Source organism: Ictalurus punctatus, chromosome 21 (genome assembly GCF_001660625.3).
Source record: "Ictalurus punctatus breed USDA103 chromosome 21, Coco_2.0, whole genome shotgun sequence".
Taxonomy (NCBI): domain Eukaryota; kingdom Metazoa; phylum Chordata; class Actinopteri; order Siluriformes; family Ictaluridae; genus Ictalurus; species Ictalurus punctatus.
The window spans coordinates 17,978,873-17,997,587 of record NC_030436.2 but is presented as its reverse complement, the minus strand read 5'-3'; the positions used below and the strand labels follow the sequence as shown (position 1 = coordinate 17,997,587).

Here is an 18,715-nt window from a genome sequence, read left to right as displayed (position 1 = left end):
AATCTCAAAGTTTCAGCAGGAATAGTTGGAGGCTCGGGCCACTGCCAGACTCTATCTGATGATTTTTCCAGAACGACAACAACAACAACAACAAAAAAAAACGAGGAAAGATGTTGAGATTGAAACGATTATAAATGGTGGAGTTTTGTCGAGGCCGCGAGCCGAGTGATTTATCAAGCGTCTGTGTTCCTGGCGCTGCGTTTGTCTGTCTCACTGATATTAAAAGACTGTGGCTGGGGGAGAAGTGATCAGAATTTGCTAGGGAGAGAAGTTCAGTTCGGTCGTGCCAAGAGAATGTTACACACTAACGGTGAAACTGCTACGTAGGTACTCGGTATTGATCAGTATTATCCAAACCCTAACCCCCGCCCCCCCTCCCCACCTCTCTCTCTCTGTTTCAGAAACCTGAGCCACAACATGCTGACGGCAGTCGATACGGACATCCTCTCTAATCTGCCCAACCTTAAAGAAGTGTGAGTAGAAATCTGCGTCTTCGGAGACGTCTCTGTGGAACCGTCGACCGTAACGTGACATCCATCCAGGCCAAGATTTGTCCAACTCCGGCGTGAAATCAGACACTTTACACACACAACGAATTTTTTGGAGCAGATAACTAAAAGCAAATTGAGAGTGTGATTCTTCTCACTTTTTATTCACGTGAATTTAAATATTTATCGTGATTGACAGTCATTATTCAAATAGGTAATATCTACAGTATAGGAGCTTAATAATAATAATAAGAAGAAGAGGTAGAAGAAGAACGAGTTAGCCTCGCACCTCTAGGGTTGCGGGTTCGATCCTCGTCTCCGCCCTGCGTGCGCGTAGTTTGCGTGTTCTCCCGGCGCTTCAGGGGTTTCCTCCGGATACTCCGGTTTCCTCCCCTAGTCCAAAGACGTGCATCGTAGGCCGATCGGCATCTCTGAATCGTCCGTCGTGTCCGATTGTGTCCTGCGATGGGTTGGCACCCCGTCCAGGACGTCCCCCGCCTTGCGCCCCGACTTCCCTGGGATAGGCTCCCCGCGACCCTGTGTGGAAAATGGATTGGTGGATATTGATACAATTTTAATGAATAAATTTCCCTCCCATTTCCCTCCACAATCTGGTCAGTATTATTCTGGTACACCTACAAACTGGGTAGGTTAAAGGTTAAAGCACGTGCCTCTCGGAGGCACTCGGACGAAAGCGCCATCTGCCCTCTTCCACACACCTCGTCGACTGTCGCCGCAAATGACGTAATCGACGTAATCTCGTACTCTCGGCTGTAGTTAAAAGGTCGTGACGCGATTTCAAAATAAACGCATTCTCAGACTGATCTACCCTCTCGCGCATCGGCGAGGACGAGAGACGCTCCGGAGAAACGGCAGTGACGAGTTTAATCGCACGTGTCAATTACAGTGCAGTAGTTAATGATTTCATAGCCCAACTGTCAGTCAGCTTTATTGGGCACTTAAGGCTTTTTGTCGGAGGCTATTGTTCTCAAAGCGGGGGGAATTGGGAGTGAAGAGGAGGTTTGCTATAATAAGGACTTTCCATCATCACCCGACACCACTCACTAACCTGCCCTGTAAATATTTTATACGGAGAGGGGCTACAGCTGGCGACCGGCCAGAGCGCTCTTCCGCTCTTCCGCTCTTCCTTCAGTACCATCCTCACATCGTCGTATTCACGCGTACACGGTGAATTGTTTCGTCCTTTGCTTCCCTGTTTAGACCCAATTATACACATTGATTTCTGCTCTCTGTGCGCCTCTGATAAAACGCCTTGGCCTTCGCTTCGACGTGTAATTAAACCGTCTTCTTGTGTTTGACCCCTCAGGAGACTGGACCACAATGAGCTGACATCAATCCCCGAGTTTGGCAGCGCCTCGCCGGCCATCGTCACAATCCATCTGTAAGCGAACACCTCCGAGCTCGTGTTCTCGCACACTCGAGCTCCAGCTTCCAGCCACTCTTAAAGATCTGTCCCTTATAGAAGAGTTGCACAGCGCACAGGATATCGACGAGGCGGAACCTGATCGGCGCTAACAATCCGTACAAATCTCGTCGTGTCCGCGGCGTCCGTTTCGCGTCGTGATTAAACCGTCCAGAAATATATATTCTTTCGCACCCGGAGAAAAGTGGCGTTGTCCGTACAGCGGGGTTTGTTTATTCCGACCGGTCACGAGGTGTACACGGGCGCTCTCGTTCTGTCCTGATAAGTTATCGTTTCCACGGGAACGACTCATCCGAGGACGTCTTGTACGGGCAGACGAGCTTCCTCGAAAGGATTCGGAAACGTGTCGACGTTGACACGGTGACGTTTACGGAAGGAGTCTCCAGTGTCGGTGCTTTGTAGCAATCAGAGCTAACATGACAAGCTGCATTATTATTATTATTATTATTATTATTATTATTATTATGTATTTTTTGTCGTATTAACTTCCAGACAGAAAACAGGGAGGCTGGTGGGGGAATGTAATAACAGTAACTTGTTAACGGTGAACGTAACTATAAACGGATAAAAATTCGGACGTGTCTTTTATTAACAAAGACGACAACATAAAATATCTTGCCGCTGTGGTATTATATGAATAAAACGCGATTCTGCTAAACAGGAAGCAGGAAAATAATCAACTTCAGGGTGGTAGCAGGAACTCGGCGTTTATCGCACCCGTCCGTTGTTGATTCTTTTCCTGTAACAGCACGCCCTGATGTGTTTTATCACATACACAATAATCGTGATGTTAACTATATATAGTAGTTTTGATATCACGTTTGCTGGACCTGTTTTTATCCATTAGGCAAACCCGTAAACAATCGTGTATAGAGAATGTGCAGCACCACAGTTCATTTCCTCGTGTATCTCTCGCTCTATACGGTGTGTGTGCGCGCGCGTGTGTGTGTGTGTGTGTGCGTGCCAATCGTCCCTGTATCACATTCCCTCTCTCTGTAATATATCTCCACTGCCAATGTGTCATCCATTTGAGCAGTCAAGTGATCCCTGTCCTGATTGCTCTCGGCTGTGCGGTCATGGTGTAACCTTATTGATTTACATTTATTCATCATTCTCTTTCAGGAAAGGGAAAAAAATAAATAAATAAAAACGAATTTAAAAAAAAAAAAAAAAAAAAAAGGTCCCAAACCTACTCACACCGATTCGCTGACAACGCGGACGGGCTCGAGCGTCCGAAATGCAGTCGTTTGACATTGGGTCGCGTTACAGGTTGCGTCGGGTTCGTGAGTTTGCGGCGCTCGGGTCTGGGACGCGAGTCCCCGGAGCTGCTTTTTTCGGCCTGGGTCGAGGCCTGTTGCCGTGGAGTGCAGCTGAGTGCATGCTGGGTAAAAGTCTATCTTTACAGAGCGGCACAGCTGAATAGCGGGAGACGGGCGGCAGCTGGGGCTGTCGGTCAAAGGGCTCGCTGTAAAAGGAAATGGGTGGGAATTGGAATCGGGGTTGGTGTGATGTCATCAGGCAAGAGGGAGATCGGATCGGAAGTAAGATGGAAGTAAGAGCGAGGGTTCTCCGGTAGTCTTCCAGTCAGAGTTTTATTCTGAAGCAGGCCACGCCCTCTCGCTTACGTCGTGTTATTGTTTTGGATCCCGGCGCACGGGTCAGCAGCTGTTTAACCTGCTGTTCAGTGCAGTCTCAGAGCTCCAGGAGCAACAGGAACGCCCCCGCGCTCATCCCTCACCATCACGCCATCCTTCTCTCCCCCTCGCCTTCTGTTTATTCAGGTGCGGTGGTGGAAGGAATGCTCTCTTTTTCTGTCTCATTCGCTCTCCGCCACTCTTCTTCAGTCCTCTGCTTTAAAACGGTCAGCTCTGGGGTCACGTGTGTGTGTGTGGCTTCGTGGGAAAGGCCTCACATAGTCCCAGGACAAATATAGTATTAATAACTTATAATAATTAACTTAAGCCGTAATAACCATCTATTCGTATTAGCAACATATTAGCGGCATATTCAAGCCGAGTAACGTCGGAACGTCGCAGCCGGAACAGACGGAGCGCTGTCGGACGGACACCACGGTTAAGGTGAAGCTAATTTCGGAGAATACAGTATGTCGAAGACTCGACAACCGTCTAACATCCGTCGTTCGCCGTAAACGAACACGTCGTTGAGTTTTAAGGCCGTGAGACAGGACGAACGAGATGGCGTCCCCCTGAGTGCCAGCGTTTGCATCTTCGGGGAACTATGGCTGCTGCTGCTGCATTCAGACAACACACTTTGTGGCTTGATTTCGGATTTGTGTGCATGTATTTATATATTTCACTGGAGTTTACTGGTTTTCACTGCATTCTCAGGCTTAGATCTGGCCCTGAACCCAAAACCAACAACTCCAGATGTGGACCGAAAGGCTCTGACCTTTTCATGCTTTTCAAATGCGAAGGCGTTGGAAAACGCAGCACCGGTTCCCAGCCCGAATCGATTCTCAGGCTGCGAGAGCAGCAAGACGACGCAAATAGCCAACATGCAAATTCCCCAGGAGAGGCGGTTGCTATGGTAGCCACGCCACTGTGCTGTCACTTTGACCGGCTGGGAAAGACCGACGATCAAAACTCCACACTACGAATAAAAGCCCAGTTAGTGGAGTTAGTCCTGTTTTCCCTTTAATACGACGTTCTCCACATCTAAATTCGGCCCTAACCAATCACAGATGTCTTCATTCTCTGCCCTTAAGACCTTCGAGAAATCGGTACCGAGTGTTATTCGGAACAAAACCGCTTGAAACGTATCGCCATTATTGTTGACATGACGTCAGGATGACATTGTTGGGGAACGCTGTGTGTACACAATGAGTTTAATGACGTGACAATTAAGAAGCGATTTTAATTTTAAACACAAGACTAGGCTCACGGGCGGCGTGCGCTCATGAGCTCGGTTTGCGACGACACAAGATAAACCAACCCTGCTGTGATATGCGAATGAGTCGGCGACGATGTAGGAACTTCCAGCTACACGGCACACTCATGCCAAACCAAGCTAGCTAGTAGAAGACAGAACGTGTTGCTATATAAAGACGGGTTTGTCAGGTTCGTTACTGTTATGTAAGCGCTTGAGAGTATTTTATAATAACGACTGGGCGGGACATTCCATGGCGCTTCATCCGATCAGCAGTGCTCGGTATGGCACACGCCACTTTTTCTTTTTTTCCGCTTCCTACATGTCGAGCCATCCTGGGTTCCTGAAAAGATTCCTACTGTGTAAACCTGTTAAAAAATCGGTTCCAGAAAAGATTCCTACTTGTGTAAACCTGTTAAATGTCGGTTCTTGATCAGGTTCCTGAAAAGATTCCTACTGTGTAAACCCGTTAAAAAAATCGGTTCCTGATCAGGTTCCTGAAAAAGATTCCTACTGTGTAAACCCGTTAAAAAATCGGTTCCTGATCAGGTTCCAGAAAAGATTCCTACTGTGTAAACCTGTTAAAAAATCGGTTCCTGATCAGGTTCCTGAAAAGATTCCTACTGTGTAAACCCGTTAAAAAATCGGTTCCTGATCAGGTTCCTGAAAAGATTCCTACTGTGTAAACCCGTTAAAAAATCGGTTACTGATCAGGTTCCTGAAAAGATTCCTACTGTGTAAACCTGTTAAATGTCGGTTCTTGATCAGGTTCCTGAAAAGATTCCTACTGTATAAACCCATTAACAAATCGGTTCCTGATCAGGTTCCTGAAAAAATTCCTACTGTGTAAACCTGTTAAAAAATCGGTTCCTGAAAAGATTCCTACTGTGTAAACCCGTTAAAAAATCGGTTCCTGATCAGGTTCCTGAAAAAGATTCCTACTGTGTAAACCTGTTAGATGTCGGTTCTTGATCAGGTTCCTGAAAAGATTCCTACTGTGTAAACCTGTTAAATGTCGGTTCTTGATCAGGTTCCTGAAAAGATTCCTACTGTGTAAACCTGTTAAATGTCGGTTCTTGATCAGGTTCCTGAAAAGATTCCTACTGTATAAACCCATTAACAAATCGGTTCCTGATCAGGTTCCTGAAAAGATTCCTACTGTATAAACCCATTAACAAATCGGTTCCTGATCAGGTTCCTGAAAAGATTCCTACTGTGTAAACCCGTTAAAAAATCGGTTCCTGATCAGGTTCCTGAAAAGATTCCTACTGTGTAAACCCGTTAAAAAATTGGTTACTGATCAGGTTCCTGAAAAGATTCCTACTGTGTAAACCCGTTAAAAAAATCGGTTCCTGAAAAGATTCCTACTGTGTAAACCTGTTAAATGTCGGTTCTTGATCAGGTTCCTGAAAAGATTCCTACTGTATAAACCCATTAACAAATCGGTTCCTGATCAGGTTCCTGAAAAAATTCCTACTGTGTAAACCTGTTAAAAAATCGGTTCCTGAAAAGATTCCTACTGTGTAAACCCGTTAAAAAATCGGTTCCTGATCAGGTTCCTGAAAAAGATTCCTACTGTGTAAACCTGTTAGATGTCGGTTCTTGATCAGGTTCCTGAAAAGATTCCTACTGTGTAAACCTGTTAAATGTCGGTTCTTGATCAGGTTCCTGAAAAGATTCCTACTGTGTAAACCTGTTAAATGTCGGTTCTTGATCAGGTTCCTGAAAAGATTCCTACTGTATAAACCCATTAACAAATCGGTTCCTGATCAGGTTCCTGAAAAGATTCCTACTGTGTAAACCCGTTAAAAAATCGGTTCCTGATCAGGTTCCTGAAAAAGATTCCTACTGTGTAAACCCGTTAAAAAAATCGGTTCCTGATCAGGTTCCAGAAAAGATTCCTACTGTGTAAACCCATTAACAAATCGGTTCCTGATCAGGTTCCTGAAAAAATTCCTACTGTGTAAACCTGTTAAAAAATCGGTTCCTGAAAAGATTCCTACTGTGTAAACCCGTTAAAAAATCGGTTCCTGATCAGGTTCCTGAAAAAGATTCCTACTGTGTAAACCTGTTAAATGTCGGTTCTTGATCAGGTTCCAGAAAAGATTCCTACTGTGTAAACCCATTAACAAATCGGTTCCTGATCAGGTTCCTGAAAAAATTCCTACTGTGTAAACCTGTTAAAAAATCGGTTCCTGAAAAGATTCCTACTGTGTAAACCCGTTAAAAAATCCGTTCCTGATCAGGTTCCTAAAAAGATTCCTACTGTGTAAACCCGTTAAAAAAATCGGTTCCTGATCAGGTTCCTGAAAAAGATTCCTACTGTGTAAACCTGTTAAATGTCGGTTCTTGATCAGGTTCCAGAAAAGATTCCTACTGTATAAACCCATTAACAAATCGGTTCCTGATCAGGTTCCTGAAAAAATTCCTACTGTGTAAACCTGTTAAAAAATCGGTTCCTGAAAAGATTCCTACTGTGTAAACCCGTTAAAAAATCGGTTCCTGATCAGGTTCCTGAAAAAGATTCCTACTGTGTAAACCTGTTAAATGTCGGTTCCTGATCAGGTTCCTGAAAAGATTCCTACTGTGTAAACCTGTTAAATGTCGGTTCTTGATCAGGTTCCTGAAAAGATTCCTACTGTATAAACCCATTAACAAATCGGTTCCTGATCAGGTTCCTGAAAAGATTCCTACTGTATAAACCCATTAACAAATCGGTTCCTGATCAGGTTCCTGAAAAGATTCCTACTGTGTAAACCCATTAACAAATCGGTTCCTGATCAGGTTCCTGAAAAAATTCCTACTGTGTAAACCTGTTAAAAAATCGGTTCCTGAAAAGATTCCTACTGTGTAAACCCGTTAAAAAATCGGTTCCTGATCAGGTTCCTGAAAAGATTCCTACTGTGTAAACCCGTTAAAAAATCGGTTCCTGATCAGGTTCCTGAAAAGATTCCTACTGTGTAAACCCGTTAAAAAATCGGTTACTGATCAGGTTCCTGAAAAGATTCCTACTGTGTAAACCTGTTAAATGTCGGTTCTTGATCAGGTTCCTGAAAAGATTCCTACTGTGTAAACCCGTTAAAAAAATCGGTTCCTGATCAGGTTCCTGAAAAGATTCCTACTGTGTAAACCTGTTAAAAAATCGGTTCCTGATCAGGTTCCTGAAAAGATTCCTACTGTGTAAACCTGTTAAAAAATCGGTTCCTGAAAAGATTCCTACAGTGTAAACCTGCTAAAAAATCTGTTCCTGATCAGGTTCCTGAAAAGATTCCTATTGTGTAAACCCGTTAAAAAATCTGTTCCTGATCAGGTTCCTGAAAAGATTCCTACTGTGTAAACCTGTTAAATGTCGGTTCTTGATCAGGTTCCTGAAAAGATTCCTACTGTGTAAACCCATTAACAAATCGGTTCCTGAAACGCTAGCAAGCTAACATGGCTTATAACAAGCTAATAACATTACAGAACAAGTTTGTCTGCTGTTACGCTGAGAGCCTATTTGCGTGTCCATTAATGAGCATAAACGTGTCGAGATATAATTTGCGGTTTCCTAGACATAAAAACGTTTTGAAATACCTCAAATATGAACGCATTTCCTAACCCCCCGTCCCATATTGCCCATAAAATCTCTCAGCCTGTGCATTTCATATAGTTTCATGGGACATATCTCTTACCAGTGTATTAATTACGACTAATAAAAGGTGTCACATATATTAATAGCGGCTCTTATCTCTCTCACAGGCACCATAATAAGATTAGCAGCATGCAGGGCAGCCGTCTCCGAAACCTCACCCACCTGGAGACTCTGGATCTGAGTAATAATGACATCATCGATGTGAGAGAGCACTGTTTCCCCCGTGGCCTCCGCGTCCGAGAGCTGTGAGTCAACCGTCCTGTCTGTCTCCGTTTCTTTCTTTTTCCCGACTCGGCAAAGCTGGAACATTCATAACGTCTAACCTTCGAATTTCGTCAACATTTTCCCCCAAATTTCCCGAAACCTTCTCGACACGTGGAGCTGTAGTATTTATCGAGAGGTGACGTTGTTGAAAATGATCGACAGGTGTGAAAACAGGTCCGCCGACTGTCTGGGAAGAAAACTGCAAATTTTGGAAGTTCGGAATTTTTTTATTTTATTTCTCCAGTCGTTTCTACAAGTTATGAAAATAATTCGTATAAATTCTTAAAATGAGACTTTTGAAACTTAACATTTGTCCACGGGTCACATCGGTCCAATCGTCCCCGTGATGAATAACTAGAATTTTTTCACCGACGTCCCATCCACGGTGTATTCCCACCCCGGCTTTCCCGGGATAGGATCCTGACCAGGATAAAGAATGTACTCTTTGATTAAACTCTTTTATTAGACGGTAATGTGTGGAATTTTGCTTCCCACCCCCCACCCCCCACCCAGGTCGCTCAGCGGTAATAAAATCGTACACCTGGAGTTTGGCGCGTTCAGGAATCTGAACGACACGCTGCAGGTCCTGAGGCTCGGCAGGAACCGGCTCACCCAGCTGCCCGTCAAAGGCCTCGAGCTTCCCAGACTAACGCAGCTGTGAGTACACACACACACACACACACCTGAGACGGAACATGACGTGCATACATCAATCAACTGGGACTGTTGACACGTTTGAGCCACACATTCTGGACAATAATAATAATAATAATAATATTAATTACGCTCCGTGACTCGTGAATATCTCGGTCTTTAATTACGCAGGGTGGAGTACCGCGGTTCTAAAAATATGTAGATGAAATAAAAAGGTGTTCTATGTACAGACTGACGAAATTGTTTTGAAACAAGTTAATTACAGAGCATTCATTCAAGTGTTTATAGTTATACTGGTGTGTGTGTGTGTGTGTGCATGCTTGACAATCCGTGGCCGCAGGACAATGGATCACTTTCATCCAATCGCCACTGTTCGGTACAGAGCGCTTCACATAGTTCCTGGTAGTAGTTCCTGGTTTAAAACCAGGAACTAAATCCTCTAGAGGATCTAAAACTTTCTTGAATTCCTGATGCAGGAACTAAAACATCTCTGGTTCCTCCGGGTCTAATGTTCCTGGGTTTTCCCGAATAAAAAAAAAAAAAAGGTGGCTATACTGGTTCCTTAATGTTTCTGGGTTCCACAGTTTCTGCATTTCTGAAAAGGGTACTCTAATGGAAACATGGCGAAAGTCCCAGAGTTCCTGAAAGGTTCCATTGTTTCAAAAAAAAAAAAAAAAAAAAGCTCTAGAGTGAAAGTTCCTGACTTTAGTTCCGGAGTTCTTGAAAAAATTCCAGGTTTCTGATAAGGTTCCTGTGGTAGAAACAAGTTTCTGAGAATGCTCGAGTTAGTCCCTGAGTTCTTGAAAAAGTTCCTCAGCGTGTTTCTGAAGGTTTACCGAGTTTCTCAAAGATCTCCTGAGCTTCTGAGATGGTTTCTACAGTAAAAAAAAAAGCATTGGTTCCTGAGTTCTTGAATATTTTTTCAGGATTGCTCGGACAGAAACATGCCTATTGTTCCTGGGTTTCTGGGAAAGTTCCCGAGTTGCTGAATTTATAGAAAGATTTCTGAAAACGGTCCTGGGTCCCTGCAAATGTTTTCTGCCTTCAGTCCTCACACCTGGACCGAAATTGTGCCGCTGATCTAAAGAGGGTGCCCTCACCTCCATTACTCTCTCTCTCTCTTTCTCTCTATCGCTGAAGGCATGCTTTGTTCTTTGGGTCTGGGCGTTACTGTATCTCCCGTCTGCTTGTAGCAACAGGGTGAAGAACACAAAGCCACCACCAGGATGTTTGTGTCTCGCTTTGCTCTTAGGCACTACACCCACTTTAGCTCTCGCACCTGGGTGTTGTATCTGGTTCCTCAAAGCCACAGCCTCTATGTGTGTGTGTGTGTGTGTGTGTGTGTGTGTGTTTTCAAGTCCTAATGGTACAGTGACATGAGAAGGAGAATCCTTCATCTGCTAAAAGAATGTTAACTTACTCTCTATTGTCCTTTTGTCATGTGCTTAATAGCTAATCTATATTAATACCACAGCACTGCTGCATTCTGATTGGTCAGCAGGTGCATTGTTTTTTTTTTTTTTTGTCATAGAGAGAGACTGTTTAACTCTCATTCAGATATTTAGTGATGAATGAAATGTGTCTTGGAACAAACGCTTTCATCCTTCACACAAGTGATGAAAAGGAATAACAAAAAAAGCACAACTAGAGCTTATTTTATTATTCTGTTCCGCTGTTTAAGCTTATTATTATTATTATTGTTATTATTATCATCATTATCATCATGAGACCCAAAAATGCTAAACGCTACTCCTCCTAGAGCTTTCGAGATGTATGCACCAAACTTGCCACGGACCTTCAACCTGTTCTAATTTAGTGTTCCGTCACTTTTCGTACTGATCGGAATGACGGTTTTCCTGTTACAGAAGCTCAAATATGTCCAAAATTCCTATTGGCGTCCATTGAAAATTCCCGACTGTTAGAACTCCTTGCGCTTTCAACCTTCTTCCACCGAACCCAGCAGAGTCCTTCGAGCTGTTCAGACTGATCACGTCGTCTCTTTCCTAACTGATCAGAATGTCGTTCGGTCCGTCTGTAACCCTTCCGTTCTTTCTTTCTTTCTGGCGTCGTCAAGCCAACATCAGAGTTTGTCATGATGAACTTTACCTATCTAGTTTTATATTGTACTTTTTTTTTTTTTTATCAACCCTCGTAGGATGAGAGTTCATTGAGTTCATCAGTGCACTGTTTACACACACAGAATAATATCAAAGATTACACACCTTTAAAATTAATTACACGACTTAATAACACAGTTACTCCACTTAGATATGAGTAGTAACTGTAACCCCCGCCCCTTTCTCTTTGATCATATTCAGTCATGTGACTTTTCCTCAGGGACCTGAGCAGGAACCGGCTGCGCTTGATCGAAGGCCTGACCTTTCAGGGTCTCTCCAACCTGGAGGTCTTGAAGCTCCAGAGGAACAACATCAGCAAACTCACGGATGGAGCGTTCTTCGGCCTGGCACGCATGAGAACCCTGTGAGTCCACCGTGTTCCTCGATATACGTGATGAATTACTTAAAGGACTGTGGTGGCAATCATATAACCATTATAAACTCAAGCATGTATGATTGTTTATCCAGCAATTCTGTGGGTAAAAAAAAAAAAAAAAAAAAAAAAGTCCTGAATATTTATAGTAACCGGGGAGAAATTTGCATACTAAGTAAAGTTGGTATGTTTTTATGTGCCAGTTTTGCTGTTGTTAATTACAGTAATTTCATGTCTGGTCCTTAATTATAACGAGACTGAATTGGATAAAATCCAAAAAACCTGGTCTTGGCTTAGTAATTTGAATCATCATTAAATCCGAGACACATTACTGAAGTTCAATCTCTCCGCCTACAAGACGTTCGCAAGCCAAGTGCAATTTGCAAAATTTCCCTTAATGCCGAATCATATTTAGAGCCATCCGTCTTCATTTCTGCGCTCTGACAGGTAAATTGCAGCCGGGTTAGTCGTTTAGGATGTAATAACCGAGCTCTGGCGTTTTGCTCCCGCAGCCATTTGGACTATAACAGTCTGAAAGAGGTGAACAGTGGCTCTCTGTACGGCCTCCAGTCTTTGCTACACCTCCATCTGTCCAACAACTCCATCTCAAGCTTCAACCCTGAGGGATGGCGCTTCTGCGAGAGGCTGCGAGAGCTGTGAGCTTTTTTTTTTCTCCCCCCCACTCACTCTGTTTATTTCCATCAGAGTCTCTGTGCCTTGTATACTGATGTACAATAGTACGAAAAGGAAAATCCAGTTAAATACAAATTCCAAAAGAAACCCAGTTGGAATAACGAAGGTTTGTATTCTCGTAGGCATCTGGGACATAATAACTTGACGAAGCTGGCTGAGGGCAGTTTTGTTAAGCTAGCCAACTTGCAGACTCTTCAACTGAGCCACAACTCCATCAGCTATATAGCAGAGGGGGCTTTCAGAGGTCTCGGCTCCTTACGCTTACTGTAAGTGCACACATTACGGTCATTTTTACAATGATTTATGTACCACGTATGTATCAAGTGTTGGCGATTTTATTGATATTCTCTTACCATCAAACGCCATTGAAAATCCAAAACATCTAGTTTGTGAAAATTGGTAGGGGGGGGTGGATGGGTTTTTTTTTTTTTTTTTTGGGGGGGGGGGGGGGGCCACATGGCAAACCATGTGGACAAGCAACGAGCATCAAACCAGTCGTGACAAGAAAAATGCCACCCACCTCTTGTAATGCAGTTCAGTCGGTCTAGCATAAGAAGTACATTTGCGTATGTTTTGGGGGTGTGGCTTTGCTGGACACACTGTACTTGTTTGGATTTTGGGTCAGCCCACACTAGCAACGGTTAACAGTTAACAAATAGAGCTCTAAACCATGACTGCTGATGCTGTGTAACCGTTAAAACAAGCGTAGATTGGGCTTTAGGCTACGCTTGTCTCGTAGCCTCACGGATGCTTTTTGTTTTCTCTTCCTAAGGTACTAAATCTAGAACGACAGCTATGGCGTGGAAAGCCATTATTCTGTGTAGACGTGTTGCGAAAAGTTGCCATTTGTGTTTTTGTGTCTTTGAGTGAAACCTCTTTTCTTCACTGTGCTTTCTTCTTTGTTGGCTTGTCGGTTCCCACCGGGCTTCCTGGGTGCATGGGCTCGCTGTGCCAGGTATCTCAGGAGAGCCAGGCACTTTTTTTTCTTTAAAGGAAACTTTAAAAAAAACTTCTAAATAAATCAAACAATGGTGACACACACACACACACACACTTGTGCTTCACTGTTTCTTGTGTTGCTCCTTACTAACGCATTTGTTCTTGTTACTGCTCCCTTTTTTTCCACTCTCTCTCTATCTTTCTCTCTCTCACCTAAAGAATTAAGCCTTTGCATGAAGGCTTTCTCTCAATGGGGTGCGAGACTTTGGCCTTACTGCGCCCCCCACCCTTTTACTTCTGATGGCTGAACCATGGGGGAAGGGGCTCCTCATGTGGGAATGAGAGGGTCTCTGTTTGACCCCCACCCCTTCATTTTTCTCGTCCTTTTCTTCTGTCCATTCTTCCCGTCCGTCTCGCTTCATTGCTCTCTCATTCCGCGGCCTGTCCTCCTGTTTGATGTGCTAATCTTTCTACCTCTGTCTGAGTTTTCTGTAGGGTTATGTGCGCTTTGCTACTCCGCTCGCTCAGCCATCCTGGTCGTGCTCTCTTACTAACCCCCCCCTTTCTTTCTCTCTTTTTATCTCTGTATTGTTTGACAAGACAGTTCTAATCTAATCATGGCTTTAGTGTGCGGCGCTGAAAGGGAGCAGGGCAAGCTTTAATTGGTACGCGCCGGGTGAGAGAGGAAGAAGTAGAAGGGGGGGACCGAAGGCCCTGGGCACCGCCATTAACGACCCGCCGCTCATTTAGGACCAGCCAGCCAGAAAGAAAAAGGAAACTGGCAGCCAAGGCAGAGTGAAAAGAGAGAGAACGAGAACGAGAGCCAAGGTGGTGTGAAAGGGAGAGCTGTCAAACGGCAATGGAGGTTTGGAGGAGTGGGTTTGAAAGAGGGTCTTTGAGTGGTGCACATACACAAAGCATGTCTCAAAGGGAATATTTTTTTTCCTCCTGCATTTGTTCCGCTTTTGTTTAAATACGTACAGATGAAGTTTGAATGAAAAGTAAGAGGTGCGAGTTTCCAGTAGCAAGTGATCGCTGGAGCAGTGTTGCAATCAGACGAGGGAACTTGTAGTCCGATGCCGGCGTGGTCGTGGCTTGCTCACTCTGTCTGGCGTGAACTTGCCAACGGCTTCATGGTGCTGAAAGATTCTGAGGCCTGGGTGTTTGTGTGTGTGTCAGTTCCATTCAGCTGTCATGCATTATGCATGCGTTAGCCTGTGCGTGGCTGTTTTCCGCAGCCTCATGATTCTCAAAGGAAAGAATGCACTTGGCTGGCAGAGAGAGAGAGAGATAGACTGAAGAACTGGACCGGGGGGGGTTGGGGAATAGGGAGGGAGAGAGCTCTTCAGACCAGGTGTGTGTCTGGGAGTATGTGTGCAACCTGTGACTCTCAACCATATGCCTGCCAAGAGTATTGAGACAGGGCCAAGACTACTTTACTCCATCTCACTTCACACTCGCTTTCTTTCTCTCTCTCTGTCTATAGGGAGCTTGACCACAATGACATTTCTGGAACAATCGAGGACACCAGTGGTGCCTTTGCAGGCCTGAAGAAACTCCGGAAGCTGTGAGTTTTTTCTTCCTTCCTCTTTTCTGTCCTCTCCTCTCCCACTCGCTCTGTCCCTCCATCCCTCATCTCTTCCAGTAACTCAAACATATGCTGGTGAGCCTCAAGCAACCACCATGTTAGTTCGGGCTCAGTTGTTCAAGACTGAATAAGAGCACGTCCCATGGAACAGGCATTGGATCTGTTTCATGAGAGATTTCAGATGTGGTTCCACACCATCAAGTGTCTGAGCAGTAAGAGTTCAATCTGACAGACCCTAGGCAAGGGACATCTTAAGAAACCGTCGTACATTTGTCCACTACTTATAGCACCAGGAAACATTTTCTATTGATCACAGATCCGGTGCCAAAGGTTCCTGTTTAAAACGGGTAGCAACAGGAAGTAATGGTATTTGGGTAAACTTCTTGCAGCCAATTTGTGCTGGATGGCCAATCATCTGATTAGACAAAGCAACATCATGATATCCAAGCAGTTGTTCCATGTAGAGCTTAAAGTTCCAGCATTTCTCAAATTGGTGGAAAATCAACCAGAACTTCCCCAGTTCAGTTGGCTCAGCTTCTAAAGGTCCGTTAGAAGGTCCTATGCTTCTGGGATCTCTTCAATCCCTGGATCATAAGAGTGGAATCTGAGGGACATCTGAAGATTATGAGTGTTGACTGACGTCTTTAGGACAGGGCTTCCTTGTGCTGAGCTTCTAAGCATCTTCTCTGTGGTAAATTGGTGACCTGTGGGCCTTTTATCCACTCTCCAAAAGTACCACACTCTTTGGGCACCAAGACATAGATTTTTTTCCATTGGTCAATGCCAAAGTTTTCTGTTCAAGTCTGGTACCCATGGGACAATAACAAACCTGTTTGTCAAAGAAGTGTATCGTCAGTAATTTGAGCTGGTTGACCAAATCAGCCAAGCAAGCAACGTGATATCCAAGCCCCTTTTCTTTCTGAACTTATTGTCACATGCCATACAGATGCTGCAGTCACATGACCAGAAGCTACACCTCAAGCTCAACCTCAAGTTGGCTGAAATTTTTTGCCCAATTCTTTTCTTCTGTTGATTGCACTTGGGGGAACCATGCTTTAAGATCTTACAGAAGCTACTGTGATCTCTCCATGCTCTGGATGAGAATGTTTCCATAATAAGAGTGGAATCAGAGGGACAGTATTGGAGAGACTTCTAAGAAGTCTTTCTGTGGTGAATTGAGCAAGCTCCCCCGGGTCCCCTAGTCGGGCCCTGCAGTTGTGTCAATTAATCCTGAGGGTGTGAAATGGAAGGGTGAAGGGGCATCTGGCCTCATCAAACACCATGTTCGACCCCCTGCCCTGCTCCTTTCATCCCGGTGATGCGCAGCCCTGGCAAAATCCCACTACAGTCACTGGTTTCTGCCGGAGAGGCCATTGAGCCGGCCTGGGAACGAGAGCGAGGATGACAGAACGGAACATCAAAGGACTTTCCGCCTCCTTTGTGCATGTGGACGTTCCCATAGAGCCATGCGGATGAGATGTGTGGACGGGTCTGTAGTGTAGTTTTATCGACCGAGCGGATTCTTTGCCGTTGCTTTGTTCCTGTCGTTCTTGCTTGCACATTGATGTGACTGAGAAAATACCCACCGTCCCTTTATTTTCTTTCGCTCTTTCATAGAGTTCATTCATCTCCCTTCGGACAGATCACGTTTTTAATCCCTTTTTATTACGCGTGGATCGCCTGAGGTTTAGATGCAGATTAACCCTGCTTTCATAACATGCTAATGAACAGGGAGAATTCATTTTAGTCAGTCCCTTTAGTTTTTTCGTGTTCCGCAGATAATGCCATATCTTTTCCAGGCAGTGCAGACATGCATTTTACTAGGTGCTAATTACCCATAAAGCTCGAATCAAGGATGCTAAAGTAGCCAAGAACAAACGAAAGCTTATTAGCATGGTTGTCTACATAGTCTACTAGAGCTTTGTGTAGCTTTTGTTTTAAGGCAAAGACAGGAGGCTGGAGGGTCAGTTAAAGCTCACTGCAGAGGTTTAGGGCAAGGTCCCAGCCAAGCTAACACCATCGTAAAGCCAAAGCTCAGTATGGGGGTTCAGGATTAGGCCAGGTAAGAAAAGATAAGTTCGGTGTTGTGGTCTAGGACAAGGCCAGTGAAAAGTAAAGCTCAATGTGGAAGTTCAGGTTGAGACTGTAGAATGAATAAATATCAGCACAGATGTTCAGGACAAGGCAGAAACCGAGTTAAAGCTCAGCGTGGGGGTTTAGGATGAAGCCACAAAAGAATCTGGGTGGCTGCCCTGGTGATTAGTGGCCAAAGGAGATGAGAAAAGGTGATGTCTCTACCTCTCTCGCTCTCTCTCTCTCTCTCTGTCAGGAGCTGACAGGTCCTGTCTCTCTGTCACATACATCATTGACAGACATCACAGGGCGCCTTAGTCTCAGTGTAGAGGAGGGACCAAGTAAGGATTGCGCTGCTTGCGTCACCAGGATTCAAAACAATAGTATCCAACCTGCCAACACAACAAATGAATACACCGAGCCAAGATTGTGGAAGCCAGACCACCAGTTAACTACTTAGTACTCAGTTAACAATCCTTGCTGATTGTTCTACTGCACACTCAAGCGCAAGAACTGGTCTAAAGGGGAACGAGTGTGACTTGGTGTTTTAGTTCTATTTGACCAACTTGGGGTTGATGCAACTGGAGAGAAGACCGAAACAGTGACAGTGACTACGTTTACACGGACAGCAGTAATGTGATTATTGACCTTATTCTGAATAAATTATTCTAATTAGGGTGTGTACATGAGTCGCTTTCAGAAGATTCCTTTCATGCTCCTGTTTTGCATGTTATAGAACATAGATCGATTGACGGCACACGTCATTACGTCCCCACGTCACGCCGTCCGACGTCCCTCCAGAATTTCGCGCATCAACAACCAGTTAGTCTTCGTTATGGGACCGTATACAGTTTTGGGGGTTTCATTTTTAATTTTACGAACGCTTCAAGTGCAGTTAATTATTAGTCGTGCCGTACGTGCTGATAGACGGCTGCTTGAAGCCGTGGGCTGCGTCCCAAACCACATACTTGCCTCCTATATAGTAGCTGAGATACACGTACTTCACCTACTATATAGCAGGTAAGTACGCGGTTTGGGACGCGGCCGTGCTCTCTCGTTTGCCGTCAGACGGTCGAGCGCTGCCGTGCGTGATCGTGTCCTGTCGCACAATGCGGTGAAAACTCTCACACGACGTTAACAGTGTGATTAAGGTGTGTACACGTCTGTAACGCACGTCGATAACGCGACTAAAACAGGAATCCTCCACACGCCTTAATTCCATTTGTGTTTACTTCGAGTATGACTTTAATCGGATTAAGGTAATCAATAATCGTCGTTTACATGCTGGTTTCTTAATCAGAGTATCGTCTTAATCGGGTTCGTATCGGATTATCGTTGTCCATGTGAACGTCCTGAATGATGACTGTCATTTTTACAACTCAACAAGGAAAAAGTGTTTGCCAGACTGGTGGTTAGCCAGTTTACTGCAAAAAAAAACCACACACACACACACACACACACACACACACACACAAAAACCCACAACTGACAGAAAGGCTCGTTGACAATGGCTATTAAATTTCATCAACCATAAAATGACAAAAATGTGCACCATGGACAAGTGA

The 18,715-nt window shown here is 44.5% G+C and overlaps 1 protein-coding gene across 2 annotated transcripts in view; it reads left to right on the top strand.

Moving 5' to 3' along the window:
• The window catches only part of lrig1 (leucine-rich repeats and immunoglobulin-like domains 1), a 44,939-nt gene that overhangs the window by 17,154 nt on the left and 9,070 nt on the right, over positions 1–18,715 (top strand). For both annotated transcript variants that reach the window (XM_047149560.2, XM_053673901.1), the window contains exons 2-9: positions 402–473; positions 1,816–1,890; positions 8,557–8,694; positions 9,227–9,370; positions 11,705–11,848; positions 12,370–12,513; positions 12,673–12,816; positions 14,976–15,056. In XM_047149560.2, the coding sequence (XP_047005516.2) occupies positions 402–473; positions 1,816–1,890; positions 8,557–8,694; positions 9,227–9,370; positions 11,705–11,848; positions 12,370–12,513; positions 12,673–12,816; positions 14,976–15,056 (942 nt within the window). The remainder of the gene's footprint in view (positions 1–401; positions 474–1,815; positions 1,891–8,556; positions 8,695–9,226; positions 9,371–11,704; positions 11,849–12,369; positions 12,514–12,672; positions 12,817–14,975; positions 15,057–18,715) is intronic.